Source organism: Clarias gariepinus, chromosome 6 (assembly GCF_024256425.1).
Source record: "Clarias gariepinus isolate MV-2021 ecotype Netherlands chromosome 6, CGAR_prim_01v2, whole genome shotgun sequence".
NCBI classification, from domain to species: domain Eukaryota; kingdom Metazoa; phylum Chordata; class Actinopteri; order Siluriformes; family Clariidae; genus Clarias; species Clarias gariepinus.
In genome coordinates, this window is record NC_071105.1 from 26836444 (window position 1) to 26862554 (window position 26111).

Genomic DNA, 26111 nt, shown 5'->3' on the forward strand with positions numbered 1-26111 from the left:
TACAGACAAACTGATGGTTGTTATCAGCAACCTGGTCTTCGTTAACACCTCAGCCGTCCCACAGGTTGTTCCCCTCCATGCCATGCCACACTGATGCAGTAATTCATGCTAAAGGCATCCCATAAATTCTTTTATGATTTATCTTAGGAAATAATTTAATAATTTAAAACACAAAATTTTCATCACAAGCTTTAAAAACCTTAAAACTCCAATCTGGCAACTCAGCATAGGTTAAAGACAAATGAAGAAATTGCTTATGTGGAAGCCTTGCCAATGTGTGTTAACGGGGAGGCTTCTGACATCAAACTGTATATTTAGGGTTTCGGATATGTCAGGTAGAACAAAAGTTATCCTTACCTTTACAATGTGTAAGTTTTTACCACTACAGGAATATGGATTGTGATGTCACAAAAATATAGACCTCTCAATATGAGCAGATAATTATTATTGGATTTTAGGTCATAGAATCAGCTAAAAACAACAATGATAGGGTGGATCTACAAACAATGTGTATCTGTTCTATTTCTTTGCCTACATGACCCATATTTTACATTTTTTACAAAAGAATTTTTGCTCATTCATGTTTATATAGTTGGTTAAAATGAAAACAGTGAAAGAAAAAATGCCTGAAGTTTTCTGAGTTTTAAAAGCGATGCCGTAATTCAAGAAATGAAAACAAAAAAGGCTTTAAATATCAAAATGTATGTGTAATTAAACTATTTAAAAAATATACTATGGAAAAAAATAACTTTTTCATGATATTCACATATTTTGAGACACATCTACAGTATACAGGTCTGAGTAACCCTGGCAGTGTACCTGTGTCTCTAACTTATAATATCTGTACCAGATCCCCTAAAAGCCATGTAAAATTCAGAAAAAGAAAAGAAATGCGTGAAGGGCTGACACGTTCCCTCTCATCAGCAGCTGTATACGCCAAAGCATGGAGTGGATTAATTAGACTCTAATGAGCATGCTACAGTTCTGTGCTCAGCTCTGGGCAAATTTATGTTCTGAGTCACAGTGCATTCACACCATAAGGCAGTGGATCATGGCAGATCTGTATCCTCTTAGCTTCCTCTGTGTTTTACATGTGAGAATTTTAGTGCATGATGACAACTTGGGGTGCACTTATCTCTAAACATGTTCATGAATATTGAATTTATTTTGTTTATTTGGGATTGCTTATAATACAGAGAGTCATCAAGTTAAAAGGAGACACTGCATATAACAGTTCTGCAGTGGTTTTATTATGGTTCATTGTGCAAATGCAATAACAAGGCTGAGAAACTGAAAACAAAACTGAAAAAATGCAAATCAAATGGTTTTTGTAAAGATGCAGGCTTTTATGTTACTGTATATGTTGTTGTATCACTTTGTTGTGGAAATACAAAGTATTCTCACTTTTTAAAATGAAACTTGTCTTAAAAAGACAAATGAATATAAATTGTAAAAAATCCAATAATAAGGATACAGATTACAGATCTATACAAAAACAATGTCACTGCATAAATGGAAAAAATAATATGCAAACAAGCATAGTATTAGATCTGACCTGTTATTTGTGCACCACTGCAAAGTGTAATTTTTTTTTTTTTTTTTGTATACCCAATTATGTTCCACATGCTAATTACAAAGTTAGTGTCTGCCAGTAATGTGCCTTATAACTAGGCTTAATGAACTGTATTCCACCATGCTGGGATGGTATTTTCTAGTGTCCATGTATAACCTTTTAAGGATTAAGGATTCTTTTAGGGCCTCATTGGATTTGTGCTTGAAATACTGTAAATGAATAGAAATAATTTTGTGTGCCACTGTATTCTTTAGTTGTAAATGCACACACACACACACACACACACACACGCACACACACACACACACACACACACACACACAGTTATAATAGATGTTTCACCGACTCCAGGCCATCCTGCAGGAAGATTAGAAAGAAGCCAATGTTTATATTAGCATATGTCAGCCTTGTTGGTCACACTTTGCACCATTCTTTTCCCACCAAGCTCGTACAGCTCCTGTCCTTCATGATAAATGGCTGCTTTGTACAGTACTTAGCAGTTTTAGTAGTTTAATTCTAGATTCTGTGAACATAAACATAAACATGTGACACTGTGTAAGCATAGTCTAATTTCCATAATTGGCGCTTAGACAAACTTATTTATCAAGATTTAAAGACAATAAACTTGGCTGTATAATTCATGTATGATTAACCTATGCAGCTTAATAAAGGAAAATAATGTGTGGTCCAAGGAGCTACAGGACGTCTATTATGAACAACATAATGGTTCATATACTGAAATACACCAAGGTAAAATTGAGAGTTTAATACTTTTAAACGAGTATAAATTGTTCTTGCTTAGCTCTTTTATTAAATACTGAATTATAAACTGCATCATCGTATGTATCTTTTTAGTCCGACCAGTGCTGTAGACAAACACTCTAAAGCTACTGTATAATGCACATCCTACAATTAAAATGTAAAACTGCATAAATAAATCATAATAATAATTTCTTTATTTTCATTATATCTAAAGACAGTAAAGCACAGTTCGTGTTTCATGTATAAAAACGACATCAATAGTTTGAACAACAAAAAAAATATAATTCTTTGCCTACTGGAAGCATAGTTCAAGTCATGTCAAGTCAAGTCAAGTAGGCTTTTATTGTCATTTCAACCATATACAGTTCAGTACACAGTGAAATAAAACCTTCAGGACAAAGGTGCTACATACATATAACATAATATAGATAACTAGGACACCTAGCTGACTATCTTAGACAAAACAAAAAAACTATTCTAAAGTACTATACAAAAGACATTACTATACAAAGATAACACAAGACAACATAAAGTGCACATGCAAATGTGTAAACAGGAATAGCAACACAACAACATGACACAATCCAATTGACTGTGATAGTGGATTGAGGTAGTGCAAATTAATGACATGATAGAATGATATATAAAAAAAACAGTAAACATTTCTTGTGAGTAGCAGCAGAGACGAGAAAGTGTCCTTGTGCAAATAGCAGCAAATAATATATTTGTGCAATATTGGTTGCAGCTTTTGCCTTTACACTGCATGTAAATAAAATTCCTAGTCTAACTTAAATATTTAAAAAGGCTAAATATCTATATATAAAAAAAAAGTTTTGCCTGGCCATACATTGTGTTCTTAATAACTTTTACACTGCAGGATAAAAGCAAAGCATAACCATTCTCTTTTCCAGTCAAGAATTCCCTCTCTGTTAATGTCCTGGTAAAAAAAAAAAAAAAAAAAAAAAAAAAAAAAACAGAAAAATACATTTTAAATAATAATAATAATAATAATAATAATAATAATAATAATAATAGAACAAGAAGAATTATATCAATAATAAAAGTCCAAATTACAGTAAGAAGTTATTACAGCAATTAGCCCAAAAATTACTTCTGGTAAATGGACTATCCTAATTATTTTATACCACTTTAGATTTTTACTCAGGGCAATAATCATCGTTATACCAATTATTAATATATTTAAAGAGCTATATATATATTTCACAGTAGACTTATACAAAGAGTTAGACAGTGTATAATTCTTTCAGTGGAAATTGAATTGTAAGTTCCTGAACTGTGCAATCATCACAAACCACAAATTCATGTTAGGCACGAAAAGAAATACAGAAGGACATTACAGTGTACAGAATATAACACTAAATATCTTTGTACAAAATACACATTGCAAAGTGCATTTGATATACTGATTCATATTATGTACATTAAGTGTGAGTGTGTGTGTGTGTGTGTGTGTGTGTGTGTGTGTGTGTGTGTGTGAGAGAGTGAGTGAGTGAGTGAGTGAGGAGTGAGTGAGTGAGAAAGAGAGAGAGAGAGAGAGAGAGAGAGAGAGAGATGTGTATGTGTGTGTTGGTTAGTAATTCGATAAAACAGACCGGGTTCTTGTAAATGCAGACGGATAGATGAATGTGATAATATAAAATGGAGGTACTTGGGCTATTATGTCTCGTAAGAGGTCTCATTCAGAGCTCTAATCGCTTGTTCAAAGTAGCTGCTCTTGAACTGCGCTGTGTTGGTTCTCATGCTGGGGTAGCAATTGTGTGAGCGTAGTACTGAGAACAGGCTGTGGACTGAATAAATAGTCCTTGATTGTCCTATTTTCCTTCTCTTTGCTTTTCTCTCTAAGTTGTTATTTTAAAATAACTGTTTTTAAAATAATTTTACATGAATCATTATTCCATAATTCATTTAATAATTTTACCAAAAAATCACAAAGCGAAACAAATATACAAGCACTAACTATGTAAGGAGGTTAAAAGACCATAAATTGAGTAAATCCAGAATATTAAATGCATACATTTAAGAAAGTAAAAAGTGGCAGTTAATTCAGCTCGTGGGTATTTTAAAACTTTTTCCCTGAGATCCATGTCTCCTATTAAAACAGACAAACAGACAAACAAACAAACAAATCAGTCAATAAATAACATTACTGACCAGTTTTTGCACTGGACCTAGAATACATGCAGAAGTTAGTTCAAGTCTCATCCATGACGCTAAAAGCAAGATAGGGCGTAAATGGTTTTATGAATTTATAGAATTGTGTGCTTTTAGCTAAAGAGAATACATTGATACTAAGCTTGCCCGTGATTAGAGGCTTTTTGTTTAGCAATCCAAAAAAGAGTCGAAATGTCACATCCATAACCCTAGAACTGCCGAGAGACTTTAAATTACAGCAGATGAGACAGCCAGGACAAGGAAGAAAAGCATCTCCAAGATGTAAATGACAAAACTCATTTTGAACAATCTAAAACAAGTCTACATGTATGTGTCCATCAGTGATTTTTCCCCTTTAGGTAACATAAATCAAATTACTGTAGTATTATAATGTAAATCTATTTTATGTTGCTCCATGCATTTAATATTTTTTTATGTCATTGCTTGGTTAAAATCAATGTTACACATATTAATTGTACTCACAATAAAAACATTTAAGATATTTTTCACATAAATTTACAGACTTTCCATGGAATAGGTCACTGCTTGATTTAAAGTTTAATGTTAGTTATGTCTCCCCCTCAGGCTTAGAAATGTTAAAAACGATAGAACCTTAACTATAATGGTGTACACATTGGTATGATTTACTGTAAATTTCCCAATTTTTTTATGGAATTATGAACACATAAGTCCTTTGGAAATCTCAGTTACTACCGTTGAATGGACATTATCTCAGAGTGACCTCCTAGTTTCCACTGGATTTAACCTTGTTAACAATCAAATAATGTAACGTAGCTACTCCCACATATAGCCCTACAGCATGCAAATTTGTTTAGTAAATAAAGAGAAAACTCTTCTATGCAGGTATTGCATGTTTTCCATATAAAATAAGCAATGTTAGACCATTCAGGGCTTTTACACATATTGGTTTGTTAAACTAAATTTTTATATTTTACGCCATTGTAGAAGGCAAGGGAAGATCATTTCATGACTTGAGTGTCAGAACAGAGAATAGACTTAATGCCTTAATGTCTTAAGGGATGGTGAATCAAAAATCTAAATATGCGTGTAGCTTAAAAGGAAAGCAATGCAGTATTTCCTAAGTGTTCTATTTAGGTTGGAAAGGGGCTTTTTTCCCCCTTGAAAGTCTAACTCTTCAATTTCTTATCATGCTATTTTATCTCTGTACTTGTCTATAGCTGTGTGGCTGTGTAGAAACTTAATATAAGCAAAACATGTGCCTGGGAGCCTGCAATTCATTATGAGACAAATATTCTAATTCATTAGCAAGCACGACTGGTAAAGATCCTCACCTGGAAATTCAGGCTGCAATCAACATTGCCATTTAAATGTCTTTTTTTATGCATATTCATACATTATAGTGGATGAAGTATTGAAATGCTTTTTGCACTAATATTTCCTATTATGTTTTGACCCAGGTTCAGGGACACCCCTATAAATATTATGATTAAGCAAATGATCAAATACAAGCAAAAGATCTTAGTTTACTCTATGTTTTATTATTCCTCAGTGTGGCTTTTGAAGCTCACTTCAAGCAAACCACTCGAGCTTTTAATCCACTTTGACTTTTAGGCTTAATCAGCTCTGCAGAACCTGCAGTCACATCTTCTTTTAGGTATTTTCACCAGAAAACCAAATATGTACTTTGTTGGCAGGTATTGTAATTTCATGGTGATTAATTTCTAAAAATGCACATGGGTGGGTTGGGTAATTATAGTTTAGCAGCAGGTTATCATGCCTTTGTATTAGAATCTCAGGGGGAAAAAGAAATAAAAACAAAAGCAAAAAAAAAAACCCACAATCATTTCAAGAATAATTACAAATGAATCCATAATTTACTACAAACGTGACATCTGTGTTCAATAATGTATCAAGACAAATCTGAGCATTCCTCTGAATAGCCCTATGTTATAGCCATACTCTACTCTGTACTGTGTATTTAAAACAAAGTCTAAAACAAATTAGCTCTCTTTCATGTCTGTATTTATTCAAAAGAAATGAATTAATAAATATTAAAATGGTGCCATTCTGCCATTATAGTACACATTTACTGTAAGGCTTTTAGTATGAGTTTATTCTTTTAGTGGTTAGATGTCTTGTGCAGATGTCCATGCCAGACAAATGAAGATGCAACAAATTTACTGGAGCCTCAATCTGTGTAGTAAATCACAGACCCCATTAATACCATTATTGAACATTGGTTTCATGTAGAAAATAATTCCCAGCCAAGACCTTGGACATCTTCCATTTTATTAATTACCTATTATAAATGCTATACAAGATGACAAAGTAAAGGAAGGAGAGAATATTATTTAAAAAGATTTACTGAATTGTCATCCAGTGTTAAAATACATCCCTTGTTGCTAGTTCTCTAAGCAGTTCCTCTGAATGGGCCCAACTTTAAAAATAAATAAATAAATAAAAACTTTGATAACTGAATCATATACAGCTTACTCTTTATGTCATTATGCAGTAATTGAAATCTAGCTTGCAACTATTCCTGTGTGTTAAAGTAAAATAAGTCTGCAGTACATTACGTAAATCCGTACGTCCCTTAGCTATTGAGGGTATGCTGTATTAATGCTAGAATATAATTACTATCAGAAAGTTTTGTTAAATGAAGTCCATACCTTCTAGCATTCTGAAGTTTTCTTCAAACAGCTGATGCTTTGTTAAGACTATTTACAAAAATAGTGACATACATACTACAACATGACGGTAACATTTTATTCTTAGAGAAAGACTCCTGGTGTGTTTGCATCCTTGATAATATTCAGCACAAGCCTGCTTTTTGATGATCATTTTTATAATTCTAATTCTGTCCAAACTAGCTCATAAACAGAACTTTAGAAAAGCAGTGAGCAAAACACCAGGTATTTCTCTGGCATCTTAGCCCTGAAAAACAACTAAATAACAAAACTCATGTAGAAGAGGATAACATTATTTGACAGAAAATATCACTTTCGACTTTTACCCTTTCCAACTATTTGATATTGTCATAGCAGTAGGAGAAGTTTGTATGTTTTTCTAGGTTCTCTGGTCTTTTCTTTCCTGGAGTTTGCACACTGCTGACTCTGCAAAATAAACTATGTTCCATGATAAACCAATGTCTCATCCACAAGGAGCTGTGCCTCCCCACTCACCCAGGGTGCATGTGGTGCATGGTACATAGTATAAGCTCTTGATTCATCCAAAACTAGACCAGTAGCATTTTCTCTCAGACGACAAGTGAAGTTAGGCTTCCCTATTTTTTTTTTAGACTTTAAAAAAAAAACCACTTCGTTAAAAAGTTTTGTTTCAGTAAGGAACTCTTTTGCTGATGACACTTCTCTTTTACAGTGAGTAAATCAAATATAAAAATAGAATTAAATAAATAGATAAATAAATAAAATGTGTGTTGAATGTGTGGTGAAAAAAGGTATTACACTTGTACCGTCATATCCAAAGCGTTCCCAGACTGAGCTGGCTTTCCTTTTAAAAAAGAAATAATAATAATAATAATAATAATAATAATAATAAAGATTAACCACTCAGATAAGGCTATTTTCACACAGTAATTTTGGCTTCCCTAAGGGTTAACCAATCAGGTGAGTTTACTGTCATACTACTGAACAAACTTTCTTGCCTTGGTGTCCTTCTACATCACTGCCAGAAAACATTGAAAAATGCAGGTATGGAGGATAGATGTTTGGGATTTTTAGTTATAATAATAATAATAATAATAATAATAATAGTAGTAGTTGTAGCAGTAGTATTATCATTATTTTATGTTTTTATACATAATTTCCTTGTCTTCAATTTTTTATTGTGCCATGCTTGCCAGGAATACCTGCATACTGTAGGTTAATTTACTATAGTGTCAATTTATTGCAACTTTTTAAATAAGAAAAAAAGAAGTATGGAATAAATTTGTTTGTCAAGTTTATACAGTATAACAGTGTTTATAATTTATTTGTTTAATCCATGTAGTCTACTGAATATTTTGATATAAATGTAAATTTTATGTTCCCTGATTTAGTAAATGCTTATTTTATTTATTAGTGAGTCTTTGCTGCACATTAAGCATCTGGTTATGCATTTGGGAGGGGAGTTGCATAAATTAAATGTTGAGAAGCATGTAAGAGTGTGTGTTGATAAGTGCAAGCATCAGATGATGTGTGTGTGTGCGCGCACACAGATGTGTAGCAGCAAGTTTCTGATAAAAGGCATCTGCATAATGCAGTTTTGTGTAAAATCATACAGGGCAGTTTAGAAGTTCATCTGGTTTCATTTGTCTGGTTGTTAAAGCAGCAGTGTATGTTGTACATGATGTACAACACACACACACATACACGCACGCACGCACACACACACGCACGCACACACACACACACACACACATAGATTACATAGGGGCTTATTTGGCTTCCTCATAAATTTTCACCATGCCACATACACCAGGATACATGATTACTTTAGAGTAATTCATGAACGAAAAAGAATATATTAGTGGCAATATGAAAACATTGCTAAAAATAAGTGAAATAATTTACCTCATCATATTTAATCTAATTTTTGTTATGTGTTTTTTTTTTTTCTTTAAATGATGTTTTATCTATAGTAACTTAACCAAACCTATTTAGAATTTTCTGCCTAAAACTCATCTGCATGGATCATTCATGCTATTAACAAATTAAAAAACATTTATTTTAAGGTGCAAAATCTCATTGCTAATAGTGTAGAAATGCATGTACCTCATGGTTCAGTCATTATACTTTAATTGAGCCTAGAATGGCTTGGCATTTCTCATAACATTACACTTTGCGATGAAACTATCAGCTATTACATTGTCAGCAAAATTACTTAGCAAGTATCATCCTTTCAAAATCGTATACTTAGTGATTGAATCATTAATGCAGCTCTATTTTTCCATTGCAGTTATTTCTACTTTCCCTTATATTATGAATATGCTTTCTAAAGTAAGTACATATGGCATGCAGAAAAGGTGACATAAATTGTTAATTCATTGAACACTATTAGATCATAAGCAGTAAGTGTGGGTGGCACAGTGTCATAGAAATTTGCATGTTCTTCCTGTGCTTGGTGGGTTTCCTCCAGGTGCTCAGGTTTCCTCCTACAGCCCAAAGACATGCAGTTTAGGCTAATTGCCATTTCCAAATTTCAAATAGTGTGTGAGGAAACTTAGGTGTGCATGCTTGTGTGTATTGTGATGGCTTGGTACCCATCCGCAGTGAACCCTACCTACTGTAGTGCCCTGAGTCCTGGTACTGTATAAGCTACCACAACCCTGTACAGGTATAGAGAATAAGAGAGAATATAAGTGTCATATGTGAAAGCATAAATTTGTCCAGAAATTTGCTCCATATAACTTAATAAGTATTAAAGACAAGATAAGTACATTGGGCAACGTAAGTTATGAAACAGAATAAATATAATTGCTACCAACAGTCCCTGAGTGCACAAGGAAAAATGTTCTTTTATTGAATGGACATCTGAGGTCACAGGCTCACAATGCATTGGCCCACCCTCGGCGCTTACCAAGAATCAATGTCCTTGTTTCTATTTTTATGTCTTGTTTATCACAAATTACTCAAGACAAGTGCTGTCTGGGGAGCACTGGCCTTGCAAATGATAGAATGAGCGATCGAGTTTACACCAGGAAATTGTTAAAATGCCCTTCTTTGATAACGTAGTATTACATTAAAGAGTCTTATTTATATTTCCTTGGATGGAAATTTGAATATATCTGAGGTATGCAAAATCTAAACTCTACATACTATAATGACCAAGCTAAACAACTACAGGGATCATATCACAGCTTGCTAAACTTTGCAGTAACAAAAACAGAGCATGTCACAACATTTCAACTCTTCACTAAACCTTAATAGCGGGAGTCCGCACAGTTTTCACAAATCTTGCAATTTCTCCAAATTGTAGCGGAGCTGCATGTTAAGGTGAAAGTTAATCAGCATGAGGAGAGTTGCCCAAAACATGCCACATCATTGCTTGTTGAACATGTGCACATATCACCACCCACCCAGAGGCAAAGGTCAGTGTGTAGCAGAAGAGACATGAAGCTTTGTGAATCCCTGGGCACATTGTTGGCAAGATTGCTTAAACTCTTGCAGGCCTTGAATGGAATACTAAGTGCCAGAGTCTACAGATGGCTGTCAAGACTACTGTGAGGTCCTAACCCAGATTTCCCACCAAGGACAAACACATAAAGAAGGCCGAGTGTTTGCCAACAGATTAACCAAGGCATTAAAATTCTGACACTCCACTTCACCTTGCGTACCTTTTCACTTGGCACCTGGTAGGGTGACTTGGGATGAACCTTAACCAAAGGAGGCAGCCTAATGAGCTGTAAAATAAAGATATTCCTAATCATGCCTGGACACCAATAAGAGATGCAGACCAATACCTCACGCTGAGATGCCTATTCACTCCAAAAAAGTCCTTGGACTATTTTATTGAGTTACGGATTAGCATGTCATTGCTAAGGACAGGAAATACAAAGCCTTTGGCATGTGCCCTTGTTTAAGTGCAGCAATTTTTTTTTTCTTTTGTGGTACAGGCAGGAACTGGTTTAAGATGAAGACCGAAAGCCTTGTTATTTCCCAAGCATTACAATATTGTAGTGCCACTGTGGCCTCCTGATGCTTTTGTAAAATGAATGTGACATGCAACGGGTCATCTCTGACCTTCCACTGTGAAATTGCATTCCACATTGAAGCTAATGTTCCAAACTCATGGAAAATGTTTTAGCTTTAATTCTGAACCTTATCTCTCTTTGCAATATAAGCCAGATATTAAAATATATATTAAAAAAAACTGTTTATATGTGTTGGCATGTTTGCCATTGTAAGGAGATTTTTTTTTTTCACTCTATCAATGTCAATGGGCTCATGTCTAAGTTAAACATTATGATGTATGTATGTTAAATGTTTATCACAAACAAATATATATTTACATTTATAAGCCTGTACCAAAAGTGAGAATTGAATGTCAACTCTTTAGTAACATCATCATCAAATGTCCCTTATTCTGGTTTTATGAGAAATAAAAACAAATCAATAATGCAAAGACTGTTTATTCATATAAGATCTTAAGCTTGGATATAGTTTTATTATTTCTCATTCAAAGTGATGGTTAAGTTGCCAAAATAGTATGTGAGTCTGTCCCTCAGTCATTGAGTCTTATTTATATATGTAAAAACAAGAAGAGTTAAATGACCTACAGTACCAAATGTACTGTATAAAATAGCCACAGATAAAAATGCTACTTTACAAAAGTTTAATTTTACATTTGCTTTCAATCCTGTGACTGAGGCAGCAAACCTGATGGGAAGCAGTTTTATAACCTTGGCACAGCCACTGCAAAGACTCATCTGAAGACCTTAGAGACCTACAGTACAAGCATAACAGCACAGTAAGAGAGTAATGGCATAGTAACTCTAAGATTTAGAGAGGTGAGCTACACTGTTAAAAGCTTTAAAAATAAACAGTAAAAACCTTAAACTGGATCCTTTAATAAAGCCAGAGCAAAGCTGCCAAAACTCCGGTCTTTGTACTTGGTGCCGGAGACTTATCTTTTAGCTGCCTGTTCCAATGTGAGGGAGTTTCAAAAGCTTCAATAATAGCAAAAATAAAATAAAATAAATAAAATAAAATAAAATAAAAGAACCCGCCCCCCACCCCCAAAGCAAATTACAGTAATTCACATGACATGAAATAAAATTATAAATAATGTTTTCAAAGTCTTGACAAGAAAGAAATGACTTGAAAGAAGAAATTGCTCTTAGTGAGTTCAATCTTCTTGTGTCGTCCATGACAGTTGATTAGCTGCTCAAATCTGAGGCTGAAATTAAACAAAGCATCAAAATATTTTACAAGCAGTCTAAAATATTGGAACAGTACCTTAAAGACATTGCCAGTACAATTGAACTAAATATTAGTGGGCTTAAATAAGCTTTAAATTTTATTTTTTGAATATAGAGTATAATATCAGATTTAATAGCCACCCAGGTCTTTTTAGTATCAGGTCATTATTCGCCTTGCACAAAGCTGAGTCAATGCTATGAAAAGCTTTAACACCAGACTAGAAAGTTTTTAAAAAACTCATGGCTCTACATATATGTGATCACAGTTGAGAGACAACTACTTTTGCCAAGACTTTAGAAAGTAAAGGGAACTTGACATCTGAAAATTGGTGAGAATTCTTGGATTAGGTTTTTCTTCTTCTTTTTTTTTAAGTAAGGATTTCACCATTTTAAAAAGAAATAGGAACAAGGCCAGACATTTCACAGGTGTTTGTCATGAACAAGACCCCAGGCCTTTTATTATCTCTTTTGGGAGATAAAAAAGGATAACACCCTGTGGAGATATAGTGGGCTTCATGTGGGGAATATCATCTTTTAAACAAGAAAGAAAAAAAGATTGGAACTGATTAAAATCTGCACAGCACTCTCGGTCAGTTTAATGATCATAAGCAAAAGGTATAAATATAGTCTAATATTTTACTTATAAAAAGTGCCAAAGACAAAGAGACTTTGCATGTTTTAGAGGACACCTCAAGGCTCTGACAGACTGGAATTTAGATCCATAATAGCCTAAAATAACTGAGAAATACTTTTTCCTGTCAGTTTTAACAGGTTTCTGGAACGTAATCAGCAACATCTTTAGAATTGTACAACATATTTGCAGTTAGTCATTTTGTCTCCATTTACAATCTGTTTATTTACTTCTTTGCCTAAGAGCCCATACTGTCATTCTGCCATGGCTGGAACTTGAAGCTAGTTTGTCAGATTGAGGATGGTAGAACAAGATAAATGAAAAATATAAAATAAAAAAGGCATACTAACTCTGCCTGTATATACAACATAATAGCTACAGCTATTATAGGGCTTGTCTAAGAACTTGTCTTTAGATAAGCTTCCAAAAAGTGATTACCACTAAGGGAATTTAAAGGCTGATATACAGTATAGGCAACATGGTGGCTTAGTGGATAGCATTATCAGTAGGAGGTATAATTATAGATTAAAATTAAAATATATACTGGTTATTTTAAGGCAGTCTGAACACAACTTGGTGCTAAATTTAGTTTTAATAGCTGTATATAACACTGTTGCATAGTCACAAAGATCTATGCATATCCAAATCCCCCAAAACCTTAATAAACTTTTTATTATTTGTAAAGAAGAATCAGCCAAAATTCCTACACAATGAGGCAAGAGATAATGTTATACCGGAGCTATTAAATCATAAGGATACTTAGTATACTTAGTATACAAAGGTGTTTTTTTTTTTTTTTTTTTTAAATAAATAATGGCATGGTGTAAAGATGTACAGCATGTTGTTACTAATACTAAGACCTGCTACAAGCAGATATTTTATTTATACGACTGTAGTGCACTAAGCTGTACATTCCCTTGTTCCACACAAAATAATGCCCTTGACCAGAGGTTAGGGAGGAATTAGGGCTTTAGCCTAGTGTTGGGAGCATTAGCTGTGAACACAACACAGAGATGTGTTTTCTTGCTAAAAGTGCTTTAGTGACTGGCTTTAAATGTGGGTCTTGGCAGGTAGCTTGCACTATTGATGGCTGAATTTAACTGCATGAACTCTAAATGAAAAAAACATAATACATCATGTATATTGAATATTTATTGTGTTGAATTATTGTATTATGATTATGCTAGCTGATATAAAATAGTGACTACACAAGCAATCAGGAACAGGGCCTCATCTGTGACCAGGATTAGCCGTGTCTCCTTGCTGGGTGGCTGATAACCACAAATCTTGTTTCTTCTGTCAGTGGCAAACTGATAAAACTGTATTTTTGACTTGGTATATTATACATTCTCATGCACAAAATGTGTTTGACATTGTAAAAATAAAACTGTAGACATTGTTAAACAAAAGGTCTCCTGGGTTGGTTTTACATTGGGTCTGACATCACTCCCGAGTGCTTTATTCATTTAGAAAATAAAAGATTTCTTCTAGTTCTTTTAGTCCAGACCCCATGAGAATGATGACATTAAGTACCTGTTAATGAGTTGATAATTCTTTAAATTATTATTTTGGAATAAATTTTATTTTCCATTTGCACACCATTTTTCCATTTTTTATTTTCCAATGATTTTGATGATGACTTCTTGCTGACTTCTATGCTTGAGTTAATGTTTGGGTCTAATGTAAACTATAATGAATGCTTCATTATTAAAGGTTTGTTGCAAGCATGCACACAATAAATGCTTCTTCATCATCTTCTTCTTCTCTTAATATTATTATTATTATTATTATTATTATTATTATTATTATTAATCATCATCATCATCACATTTGAAATAAGGAAAATGACTATGAATGAGGTCTTTGTGGCCACCCTGTATAAAATAGAGAAGTAGTTTATGCCAAGAGAAGTAGTTTATGTCTGTCTGACAAACAAGAATCACTGTTTATTTTCTTATATGAGATACTTTTCAAGGTTACCCTTGCCAACCATAAATTTAATGATGTGTATCTAAATAGTGATTATGCTAATTCAACAAAACATAATTTTCCTAATTTACTGTAACTACTTGCAAAAATTTTCATACATATATCATATAAAAAATATCTAAACTTTAAACATAAACTTTTTCACCTCAGGTGGGTATAAGCAGTTATTGTATACAAACTCTAAATGAATCAATGTATTTTATATAGCGTGCATTTAACAAGAAAAAAAATCCAATTAATACAGTAACTTCACATCCTGTTTGTTGGATGTAATGCAAATAAATTATTATAGATTATAATAAATCTATCACAATCACATTAAAATAATATGAATTTGTGTAAACTTAAAATCAAGCTACGTTACACTGAACCAATGTAATTATTTAAAAAAACAAACAGAGCTATATCATATTAAACCAATTTGATTCTCCTTTAAAAGCAAACTAACTTATTATAATGAGATTTTTTCAAAGTAAAATGTAAACATATTATGTTCATAGAAATTGACTATTGTGGTTTTACTATTGTGGTTATCATCTTATATACAGTACATCATTGCAGAAATTACCATGTCTTTATATGCACCTGATATTAAATGTTTATTAAAATAAACCAACACAGTTCTTATTTTCAAATGTAACACACATCCCTACTGTGACAGCAGGCCTACAGCCAGCACCTCTTACCATCTGCCAGCTCCTCGCTCAACCTAGGAGAGGAGACCACAACATGCATTCAGCACCTCGGCCAGCTCCGCTGCACACACGTGAGAGGTGGAGTACCTTAGCTCCGAGGCTGGCTGATTTTTATCCACCATCCTAGTGTCATCAGTGCCCTATAAACGGACTGCCAACTTAAGTGCATTGAGTAGTACGTTCTGGGTGTGTAACTCTTGCATTTGCTCTTTCTCTCTCTCTAGCGTTATGGTGATTCCCCGGGACAGGGCAAACTGCAGAAAAGGGGCCCTTGCTGAAGCTCAAGCCCCAGTCAGTTAGGTCCATCGACCATTGTCGACTGCCCCTTATTATTACCAAGGCCCAAGCTCACTTACTCCCCACCTACTCCCCCACTTCACCACCCTCCTCATTGAGTGAGTTACCTTATCCCTTTCTTACACTTTTTGCTTTTTGTGCAGTTTACTTCTCACACTGCTGTCCCTATATTTGTGTTCTGGGCTACCCCATTGTAATGCTTCACACTACATAAAAGTATCAAGTACATATTAGAATAAAGATAGAAGAAAGACAAAGTATTAACTTCTGATAAATCCATCACAAAAAGCTTTCTCTTCAGCATTCCCTGGTCACAGTCCTAAGATCCTTTCAGAAATGGCCAATGGTATCTAGTGTGTACTTACTGTAACAGAACTGTTGATATATTTTTATTTTCAGTTTTTGCATAAGAGTTTTTGAACAACTCAAATGTGTATTGAATTCTAGTTGGGTAGCTTAGATGTAGGGCATAGATTATGCCCACGAACTTTGCACAGGCACTGAACTTGAACTAGATGGGCACTTGGTTGGCACCTAGAAACCCTTAAATATACATTATTAAATAGGCTCAAGTGCAAGTTTGAGTAGTACTACCATTTTATTTCAGTTATAAAACTCCAATCTGGTATGGAAGCTTCACATCTCCCAGTAGTCCTCCAAAAGCTAATATTACATAGTTTAGCTAGCTAACTACTGTTAAATTAACACTAAATTAGGGCTGCAATAGGGATGTTAACAAAGTTACTAAAGCGAGTTTAATGCTTTCTAATTATGCTCTTTTTAAAGCAAGTTAATATGTCTTATGGGTCTCTAAATTTGTCTGTTAATTTTCCAGTCGAAATACAACTCAGATCCTACGTTCTAACATGCTTGCTTTTCTTTCTGTTTCACTTATTTCAGTGCCTGTGGTTTTGAATAAACCACCCTGGATTGTCCCTTTAACCATAGTGCTTTTTCCAAGCCAGTCACAATGCAAAACATAGCCACTTTAAACCCACTCATGTTTGAGGAGTTATTAGGAACTTTCCTTCTGCTGTTACCATCAAGGGGTCGCCACAGAGGACCATCCAATCCCCACACAAGTTAGGGAAACATTTTGACCAGGTTCGACTGGTGTGCCATTCATACATATGATGGTTGTCAAAGTTGGAAGTCAAAGTGGGACTAAATGAACTCTTACAATTTAGCGCATTATTATAACTTTTACAGCTTTAGGATTCACACTTGAGCTTAAGTATTTTTCCATTTGTTTCAGGCAAGATGACTATCTGCTTTAAAAAGACTATCTACTTTAAACACAAAAAATATGAAATGGCAGCTGCTGGGCGGCTAACCCCCCAAGCCAGAAAATGATCTTAGCATCTTTTTCCTCAGGAACACTTATCACAAGAATAGATGAATCAGAAGAGTGGGATTTTTATTATAAAAGCAAGAAAAGGCTAATTTAAAGGAGGAAAATTGGAAGATAGATTAGAAGTAATTATAAATACCTTTTTAAATACAATTTTAGGTTATTCTTTAGGAACATAAATAAAATACTGTGTTGGACCAAACAGCAGTGGTGCTCAATGTGGTTGTTACATTATACTGTATTAAGATAGCTAGTTAAGTTCAGGCTTAATTAGATAAAATTAGATTCATGCAGTAACTTTATAGAAACCATTATTGTGTCATAGGATGCAAACTTGGCAAGCTTTACATTGTATGTATATGTAAGCATATGTGAAGATTTTTATTTGAAGGGAACTATACTGGTTAAACATTTCTACAACATTAAATCACTCAACAGTAACCCTCACAAAATATCAATGTTAAATTTGGATCCTGCATTTTGGATTCAGCTTAATGAGTTTTTGTATGTTTTTTTTTTTTTTTTTTTTTTTTTTCATACAGAGCTACAGTTTGATCATTAGGTCTACAGAATACAACTGAATTTTTGTTTCAGCGATAAAAAAAATTCTTCCTTTGTGTTGTTTACTAATAATATTTCCAACCAGCACTCAGATGGAGCTGATGCCTCCTCTTGACATGTTTGGCATTTATACTTAATTAGGAAAGCACTCAGATTCACTTCTAATTACTCGCTATTCAGCTTACCAGGATGCATGACCCAGGCCCACGCCCTAACACTGATCAGATATCACTGCCATTAGGAGATTAGAAGCGTAGTGGATCAGTAAGAATCACAGGGGTTCTTTGTAGTCTTCACTACTTACAAACCCACCATTTGGGAGTAGCAACAGAAGCAGAGCATAGAAATGTAAAAACAAGACAGAGGTCAGAACAAGGTCAACAGAGGCAAATGCATTACACCACAAACAAGCGAGGCCAGTATAAGAAAATATAAAAAATAAAGACCTAGAAAAACAAGTAATAAACAAGTTACCATAAGATGGCAGAAAACAAAATGTACTTTCTCTTCATACAATCCCATCCTCTTGTAAAAAAAGTTGTTTGTATACACTTGCTCAGGTCTCTTCCCACCCTGAATGCTAACAAGGATAAAGTCTTTAAGGATACAGAAATGAAATGTGTAAAATGCACCAATGATTTACAAAGCATAGGGACAACAAAAAATTCTGCTTACAGAAAAAAAGAGCAACATTTGGGAAGATTTTAAACATGAAAGTAGTATAACTGTCCCAATAATCCTATAATAATCATTTTAGATAGTAATTTACTAATAACAAGCAAATATTACTAACTCAATAAATCAATAAATGAGAAAAAACACCTTTTTTTTTAATTTATGCTCAGATGTTTTAAAAATATATATTTTTTTTTATTAGATTTTTGGTCAAAAGTGAAATATTCTGTTGATGTTGTAGGTTTAGCTTCTCAACAGGGTGATGTGACCTTTTGAATACGTTGGTTCTCGGTTGGAGGTTTTAAAGCCACTTTATTCCGCTGTTGTGGTCATGTTACAACCTTCAAACATAAAAGTCTGGTCAAAAAGGTACCCTATTTTATTTTACTTTATTTTACTTTATTTTATTTTATTTTATTTTAGAAAAGAAATGTAGTTATTCAGTAAATGGCTACCAAATTTGGTTTTATTAACTGCTATTTTAATTTTGTTATTCCTTTGCTGTTATTCCTGTGCATCCCAAACATGCACACATACAGAGTTGTTGTCAGACACAGATGAGTAATGGATAGCTAAGTTCTTCGCTTATGTGTGCCTACTATTAAACCTGTATTTTCAGTTTTTTAAATCCTTTGTCCCTTGTAAGTAAAAAATTTTTTTTTTTTTTTTTTTTTTTTAATTGTTCTTAACCAGGAAGCATAAGAAAACAACTCTACGGAACACAACTGAAACACGTTTTTTATAAAAAACAAAACAAAACAAGAAATATCTCTAATGACACTCGACTGATCGACACACTAACGGAACCACTGCTGTAAAGTAAAAATAAAACAAATTAACATGCACTTTTCCTTTGAAAAGAATCGCGACAGAGCAGTGTTTCTGTGTAGAGCAGAGAGAAAGAGTGTGTGTGTGTCTGTGTGTGTCTGAGAAGGCGAAAGTAGGAGGGGTTTGTATGTGTGTGTGTGTTGGGGGGGAGAGGTATGGTGTCCAATGATGTGTGCGCCACAAAGAGGAGGCTAATGCAGAGAGAAAAAAAAAATGGATTTTTAACCTTTCTAATGAGACTTGCTTTTGCTTTACACACAACCTATACACACACGCATACAGACACAAAATAAAATATGTTTTAAGCATACACACGTGGTCACAGTGTTATAATAAACAGTACACGTGTGCACGGACACTAAATTAACCAGTAAGAGACACGCACTAAAACCCAGCAGGGAAGACGGTTACCCACAATTCCAGCGCAAGAGAGAGAGAACCCTTGGCTCAGTGTAATGCTCTGCAACAAAACAAGAAGCGCATGCTTACTACATGATACTCAGTACTTGTAAACCAAGACTTGTTCGTTTTCCAAGTCAAATTTAAAAAAAAAATCTTGTGAAACACTTGCAAACTGCGTTATTCGCAATCCGACGCTTCACTGTATTTGAATGTGTGTTACAAATACAGAAACACACAGCAGTCAACTACTGTCAGTGTACTGAATACTGTTATATATAAATTATATTCCTATTGCTGTATAAAAAAAAAGTTGGTTCCTAAAGATAATTGAAAATTTTATTTGATGGGTCACTCATTGGTCACTTCACTTCATTAATTATCATAATTTGATAACATTCATTAGTCACTTCACTTCATTTAGGCAGGTAGACCTAGTCAAAATGATCTGCTAAAGTTTAAACAGAGCATCAGAATGGGGAAAAAGGTGATTTAAGTTACTTTTAATTAAACATGTTTTGGTGCCAGAAAGACTTGTCTGAAACTGCTAATCTACAGGAATTTTCTACTGAAAACCTTGGATTTATCCTGCCTTGTATTAATGTTTTAGGGTGTTGGTGGTGGTGTCATGGTGTGGGGAATCCTTTGGACACTTTGTGCCTTTTGCACTAACTGAGCATCGTTTAAATGCCACAGTCTACCAGAATATTGTTACTGACCATGTTTATTCCTTTGTGACCACAAGATAACATGCCATGTCACAAAGCTAAAATTATCTCAAACTGGTTTCTTGAACATGACAATGAGTTCACTGTAATCAAACTGCCTCCACAGTTTTAATCCAGATCTTGATCCAGTGAAGTATCTTTGTGTTCTGGTGAAACGAGAGTCACATTATGGATGTGCAGCTGACAAATCTCCAACAACTGCAAGATGCTATCAGGTCAATATAGACCAATATGGAATGCTTTCACCACTTTGTTAAATCTATCCTATGAAGAAATTAGTCAGTTCTAAAGTGAAAGGAATTCAACTCACTACTAGCAAGGTACCTAAAAATGTGGCTAGTGAATGTATATTGGACTTTGATCTACATCTTATATTTCTGTCTCATGGAAAACAACTCTTTGTTTTTCTTTCCTTCTTTTTCATTAAACAATAACAGCTTTCTTTACCAAGATATTACCTTTATTAATTTTCATGGAATTACTTTTTTGTAGGCTTGTTGTATGATCATCTGTCCTATTAAATGACCAGTATAATAAATGATAATCATTAGACTTTAATGACATTATTTTAGAATTGCATAATCAAGTAACCATAAAAAACATTACACACAGGCATAGTGAAATAAATAAATGACCAGGGAACAACAAAAACGAACAAACAAAAAATGTTATTAGCTCCCCCCACCTCCCCCTGCCCCACTAAGTGTGTGCTGGTAATTAAATTATCACCATGCCTATTATCACCCTAATATCTCTTGACAAGGAGTATTAAAAGTGGCTTAATACTCTTTGACTTTGTTGCAAAAATAAATAGTTTGTTCTACACGCAGTCATGGCAAACCATAATCTTCTTAGATCTCTTAGAATAATAAGTCTGCCAGTTCCTTCATGTGTGAATCCTTTGTGTTCGGCTTCTGAAAGCCTTATTGGACTGCATTAGATTAGGACTACGAAGCAATTAGCTATTTCTGTACAGTATGTCTTCTCTTGACGTGCTGAGCAGACTATAGATTCACACTTACTGAAAGGGTCAGATTGTGGTCTAGCAGCAATTTTCACTGAGTCAGAATCTAAAACATGCCGCACACTTGTGTGCACAGTCTTATACTTTTTTTTATTTTTTTTAAATCCAAGACATACTAAGATATGACTCATGCACATTTGTCTTTTAACATTTTTATTAAGTTACAGGTTTATAAAATTCAATACATATGCACCAAACAATTTTCTCACATGCACAGTTTAGGTATACAAGGCAAAACAGTTACTTTTCAATGTGAAAATATTAATAATATAGCCAAAACATCTCACAGAGATTATGAATCAATACATCAGTATTAAATTTCATGGCCAACAGTTGTAAAAAAAAAAAAAAAAAAAAAAAACTAGATTATCCTTATTGACCAGATTTAAAAATATACTGGTACTATGTACATTTTTTGGGGAAAGAAAATCTGGCCATGATTTTTCATAAATATAGCAAGTGTTTAAAGAATATTGATCAGAAAGTTTCTTTAACTTTAAATATAACAAACAAATTTGTAAATTCACTTAGGGCCATAAAATTATAAATTTTAATTCCATATAAATGTACACTATTTTAGAACAGACTACACAGTCCTAAAATTAATTTGAAAAAAGAAAAGAAAAAAAAAACAAGAAAAAAAACACAACAACGTTTCTTTGTGAATTGATGTGTCTGTCTAGATGCAAATACTGTATTCAAAGTATTATCATTTACACAAAATTCTAAATAGTAATTACACCAAGAAAAAAAAAAAAAGAAATGCCTTCAATTCATCAGCACATACTGTATTATAAAAAAGTTTTTTTTTGTTGTCATTAATAAAATTACTGTAACATTATTTCTTGTTGGAAATAAAGGTGTGGAAGGAAGGAATTAAAAAAATAAATACAAAATTAAATAAAAGAAAAAAAATATTCTGCTGTTTATTTTTAAGGGCTGACTGTTTTTTGAATTTACCTATTTAAGCTTTAGTAAAGTAGGAGGAATGCAAGGACATTGCAAAACCTCTGTGTAATGGGGAGGCAGGAAAGCTGGCATCAGTCAATCAAACAGTCTGCAGTGTGACAGCCTCGGTAGCAGAGCAGAAAAATCAATATCTCATTGAGTGGCCAAGTGTAGCCTAATCACGGAGGCCTAGCCCTTCATGAAAGGGAGCAGATAGAGTCTCCAGATTAGAGTTGTTTCTTACGGAACACTGTGGGCCGTGCCATGCCTGCTCTAGGGGTAAAATAAAAGCCATGGTTCCTCATCACCTTGGTTCACTTTGTTGTGCTTACTCAGGACTTTAAAAAAGAGCATACACGAGTGCAGTGAAGCAGGCACAAAACCGTCTGGCCAAGGCACTGCTCTTACAGATGGTCAGCTGATCTATCACCTTTGTAATTAAAAAGGTCGCCAGGTCAAAATAACCAACATGTCTCGCAAGCCAAATGAATACAACTGATGGGTCCATTTTCAAGACCAGCTACTGTCTAGACGTGTCCTGATTACCACATATTCAATAAGATAATATTTTTTATCAAGGACATCAGTGATTGTCTCTACTTCCATATTCCACTTCTCAACCACACAATTATTGAAATATTTCAGTGAATAAATGTTACACAGAAAGTGGTCTATGCTATAATAAAGTTATGATGTATGATTAAGATAAAGCTTTGTCCTACATATGATAATGATTAAATTCTTCTTTTTTGTAATAAAAACAGATCGATATAAATACAGTAAATTTAATATTGGCAAACGCCCACTATGCTAGAGTTAACACTAGAAGAATGCTTTAAATATCGTCTTGCCAGAACTATGATTAACCAGCATATTATTTTGTCATATTCAGTTATTTCTATGTATATTTCTAAAAAGAAATTGAGTTTAAGGGGTTTAAGACATACTGTATGAGCATGAAGTGTGTCCTGCAAAACAACATACCATGGTCCTCATTAACAACTTATTATTGCACACTTATTCACTACTTGTGGATGTTTGAAACCTAAAACAGTAACCAGGCAAACATGAACACAATATTAAAAACTCAACAAAGACACTAGCTGGAGCTCAGGTTTAACCCAGGGACCATGGATTTATGAGTAGCAAAGCTACACTGCAAAACAAAAATAAACAAAACACACACACAGACAGACAGACAGACACACACACACACACACACACACACACAGAAATAATAATAACACTATAAATACTACTACTAATAATAATACATAAAATGTGAAAATAAAAAAAAAAATGTATAAATCATTAAACGAACCCCTTTTAACAACGGTAAAACATATGAAAATGATACAAATATAAACTATCAGATAAATTTGTCCATATTCAATGTACCTGCTACATGACTATGCTGAGCTCAATATGCACCTAAACAGTAAATGCTTATGCAATTATCAGTGAACCACTTAATATTAGCAAACACTTTCGCTAACAAGATTCCTTTCGACAAGAACTATGATTAGATCTGTAATTTAAATTAAACCCAATTAAACCTATTCATTTCTGCGGTTTATATTTTGGCACAATATAAATATCTTTGTAGGCTTTTGAATGCATTTGACTGCATTACCTGCAGAGTACTATGATTATGGAATCAGAATAATCTTTTGAGCAATTTCACACAATATGTGGCAAATCTTGTTTTTAGTATTGTCTCTGCCATCATACGGCTTTTAGTCTCCATGAAATCTGTTAAAAATGCCTTTATAGCTATAAGATGTTTAACATGAATCCCATTCAAGCCCATTCATGTAGTTCCATACCTTGCTTTAAGCTGAATTACATAATATAGAACTAAAAAAGAATTTGCAGATGTGTCCTTTCTTGCAGGAAATCCAATAGGTTGGCATTCATCAAGGCACTAGGTTTATTCAATGCTCTTATACAGAACTGAACCAATAGGTTACCAATTTCATTAACCTACTTTTGAATCCCAGGTTGGATAACAGTGAATATAGCAGGACTGGTAGCATATATAAAGCTGGAGAGGAAATTGCTTATGAAGTCTACACTGCCACTTAACAAGTATATCGCATATTCTGGCCTTAACTCTGCAGAATGTCTAATGCATGAGCCATCCATTATTTAACAAGCTTGAGGAAAAAGAACAAAATGCTTTATCCCATCAAAGGGCCAGAAGAGCCATTTCTCTTGCTCAGGAACTGACAGACCTCTTAGTGAACTAATAACAGTCCACAATGGAGTAATGGGAATGTGGCAGATTTTGGATTAAAAATAAATAAATGTAAAAAAATTAAAGACGATAAGACTGTTTTATAATCTAGCTTTCCATTTGCAAAGAACCATGGCTTCTTTACACAAACGATAACACAAAAAGAGAACACAAATCAGATTGAAGGTTTAAGGTGACTTCTATCATCAGTATTTCTGCACACCTTCTATTGAGCAGATCACTCAGTTACAACTGCGGTTCTTGTTACAGATTAATTTATATATACAGCAGAGCTAAAAAGAAGAGCCTACTGAGTGATTTTAAATAAAGACTACGTGACCACATTTGCTTGTTTGTGTGCGTGTGCCTGTGTGTGAGTGTGTGTGCATAAAATAAGGAAAAACAATAAAAGTAATTTCTGCCTTGAATAAAATCTCCAAACATGGCCAAATACATTTACATTTTCAAAAGTAATAAAAAGTCTCACAAAGGGAAGAAATGACATTAAACATAGAACAATCGAATTATTCATAGCAGAAAATAACCACAGATGACCCTGATGCCTGAAAACTATGTGTACTAGATTAGAGGCTGAAACAACTCTCTCTGATCTATTTTGTTGTTCACTTTGGTATGTAAATGGCCTTAAGGCATTGATTGCTTTTAAGAACCAAAATGTGGAGGAGGTTAACATAAAAGAAGCAGGGAGAGAGAGAGAGAGAGAGAGAGAGAGAGAGAGAGAGAGAAGAATGTACATCTGTGCCATCAAACTCAAATCAGTCATCTCCTGTATGATCATGCATAACAACTAAGTCATCATTCCACCAGTGGTGATCACTTTTCTGTGTTATTCTGACATGTTTCCATCTTGACAAATCCTTTCATTATTTGTTTGACATTCCAATATCCTGCAGTGTCAGTGACACACATATACGGGGCAATCCTATTAAGCCAGACAGAGATGGGTGGTAATAACAAGGGATGGGTTAAGAGCATGAACTTTGTGTCTGTGTGTGTGTAAGAGAGAGAGAGAGAGAGAGAGAGAGAGAGAGATTGGTGTCAGGTTGGGATGCTGCTCACGAGAAAAAAAAAAAAAAAACCTTCAAGAGGCATTAAGGGCCACTAGTGCAGTTATGAGGAGACGAGAGAGCGTGTGGGTGTCTGGTCTTTCAATTCCAGAGCCTTGGGCTCCCATACCTAAAACAAATAAATAAAATAATTCATTGTTTAGGTAATATAACCCAATAAATCACAGCAATTAAAGAACTATGGCAAATAATTTAAAATGAAAGAGAGAGAGAGTGGATGCACCTGGAAAAAGAATGCTCTCTAACTCTACATT

At 34.0% G+C, this 26111-nt stretch overlaps 1 protein-coding gene across 1 annotated transcript in view; it reads right to left on the reverse strand.

Annotated features, from left to right (window-relative positions):
• Positions 1-23744: 23744 nt before the first annotated feature.
• The window catches only part of cntn3b (contactin 3b), an 87742-nt gene continuing 85375 nt past the window's right edge, over positions 23745-26111 (reverse strand). Inside the window, exon 23 of the mRNA XM_053499234.1 lies at positions 23745-25966. Within this exon, the coding sequence (XP_053355209.1) occupies positions 25872-25966 (95 nt within the window). The 3' untranslated portion in view covers positions 23745-25871. The remainder of the gene's footprint in view (positions 25967-26111) is intronic.